Here is a 2,500-nt window from a genome sequence, read left to right on the forward strand (position 1 = left end):
TTCATCATTATAAAATGCTTTCTGAAGTAAACTTGCTGTAAGACCGTAAAAAGTATCCTGTAAAGTTTTAGCCTTCCTGTGGGCACCCAAGTATTGCATGCTGACTTTGGAACCATGAGTTGCGTGGTGTTTGCAGGAGGGACTCGACTCTCTAGATGCCCTGAGTGCTACACTAGCCAGTTTGGGCTCTCCTACTCACCCTCCCACCTCTACCTCACCGCCCAACCCTATAAGCAGCACCACCACTGTCATCACCACCTCTGCTGTCACCACTACTGCTGAGTCACGAGAAGTTCTAACGGCTCAAACATCTCAGGTTAGCTACCAAATGGTAGTTACTCCTGTGAGCATTTATGTATAGGGGCAATGCCATTAATGTCAGTCTAGGATACTTCAGCATTTAATTGCGTATTATTACATGAAACATAGAGTAGGATAGTAATTTTCCTTGTTGCCAAGGGAGCTTTGTCAAATGTTAAAATGTACTCCATTAAAACCTGTTAAACGTAAGTTTTAGTCTAGTAAAATTAGGTAATTATTATGCTATGTATGTAGTTACACATACACTTAATAAGCATTAAGTAACTTTGGTACAACATACATCTTGAGGTCCTTCATAGAAGAATGACATATAAGTATCAAAGATTTAAAAAAAAAAATTGTATTATATATCAGATTTGAATATAATGTATTTGAGAAAGTTTTTGTTTAATAAGTAGTGCTTAATATGTGTGGAATTCCTTGTTTTAGTGTTGCCATATTTCTGCTACTACCTCTTTGCCAAGAGCACAAAGTTTTCAAGCTGCACAGTTTAGTGAAAAGTAAGGCCTTTTAAAAGCATGAAACAAGAGAATTACATGAATATAGGCATCAAGGTTTGTATTTTAGATGCATGTACATTCATAAGCATGTTTATTTATTTATTTATATTTTTTTTTTTATTCATTTTTATTTTATGCATACTTTGCATTTTTGAGTTTTCTAACATTTTATGTCAATATATATTACCATCATATAGTTAATAGTAGAAGCTTATCCATATTTTGCTTTTGTTACTCTCGTAATGACATTTGGTTGGTTTTCAGTTCAGTTTATGTATTAACAATCCTCTGTTATGCTTTAGGTGTCTTTTCAAAACCCACATGGTCATGGGAATAATGCAGAGCTTTTCCATCTCCAGAGCCGAGATGACAGTGCCTGGCAGAGTGACACAGAGAGCAGTTACGGTGGAAATCGTCCCATCACGCCAGGATTCCCCCCAGCCACCCCCACAACACCATACTTGAACCAGGGTTTGCCTCCCAAAAGCCCAACCATGCAACGGTGAGTCTCACTTGTTTTTGGTGTTTGTTTTTTTTGTTTTGTGTTCCCCCCCCCCTTTTTTTTATGTTAATGTGTTTTTAATACTGGATTTCTCCCACCTTTTTCTGGCCCAAGTTCTGCATGTGTGGCTGTGATTTGTATAATATTTTTTCAATTATGTTTGTTTATTTAACCCATTATGAATGAAAAAAATAGAGATGTGCTTGAATATTTAGATGTTGCTTGCTAGCATTCTATTAACAAAACATTTGCCTGAACTAGCAGCTGAGTTTTTAAAAGTATGATTTTTTTATTTTTTTATTTTTTTTATTGATTTTGCTGGTACTAAGGCACCAAAAAATTGCTTTTCATTTTTGTATTTTGAGAGAACTATTCTACATTTACAATTCATATTCTAGATAAATTGTGGTCATATATAATTCACAAAACGTACACAAATATTGACAACCATTGAATATTGACATTCAATGTATATGTATATAATATTTGAAGCAAATAATATACTAAAGCTTGGGCATCTGTCTACTGAGTAGAAAAAGTTGCACAACATAAACATAATTCTGAATTATGTAGTGATTTTAGCTTGGATGTGTTTCAATATACAATTCAGTTGTCAATTTTTTGTTTGTCTTATCTTATAAATAAATTAGTTCATTGTTTGTACATTTGATGCTCCAAATTAATGTCTTGTCACATTTCACAACTGCACAACCATTGCTGGTTTGTTTGTTTGATTTTTATATAACCCTTTTGCAACTACAGATGTTCAGTCGTATGATAAAATTTGGCCACACACTATCACAAATTCAGCACTGTACTTAAAAAGCTTTATGCCAAAGTGTATCTTGTTAAGTGGCTTGAATATTATCATGAATTCTTTACTTCTGTGAATGTGAAAGTGTTCAATTCCTTAGATAATGACCTTAAAAACAGAATAATTTCTAATCTTGAATTGTATTATTCCCCCTCTCTCTCTTTCTCTACACTGATTCTCCTAACTACCTTGCTGACCCAATTGGTGCGACTGACAATCTGTGCCGCTGCTAACAATGGGACTTTGCAAAATGTGCATGCTGCCTACCCTGCAACAACAATGAACTTGCGCACCGTATATAATGATTTACAAAATTCAAATAATTATCTTCATGACTAACCCATGATAACCCACAATGACACT

The 2,500-nt window shown here is 34.5% G+C and overlaps 1 protein-coding gene across 1 annotated transcript in view; it reads left to right on the forward strand.

Moving 5' to 3' along the window:
* The window catches only part of LOC125024979 (tensin-like), a 673,585-nt gene that overhangs the window by 665,105 nt on the left and 5,980 nt on the right, over positions 1-2,500 (forward strand). The window contains 2 exon segments of the mRNA XM_047612792.1: positions 137-316; positions 1,181-1,323. Coding sequence (XP_047468748.1) covers positions 137-316; positions 1,181-1,323 — 323 coding nt within the window.

This window comes from Penaeus chinensis, chromosome 4, assembly GCF_019202785.1.
Source record: "Penaeus chinensis breed Huanghai No. 1 chromosome 4, ASM1920278v2, whole genome shotgun sequence".
NCBI lineage: Eukaryota > Metazoa > Arthropoda > Malacostraca > Decapoda > Penaeidae > Penaeus > Penaeus chinensis.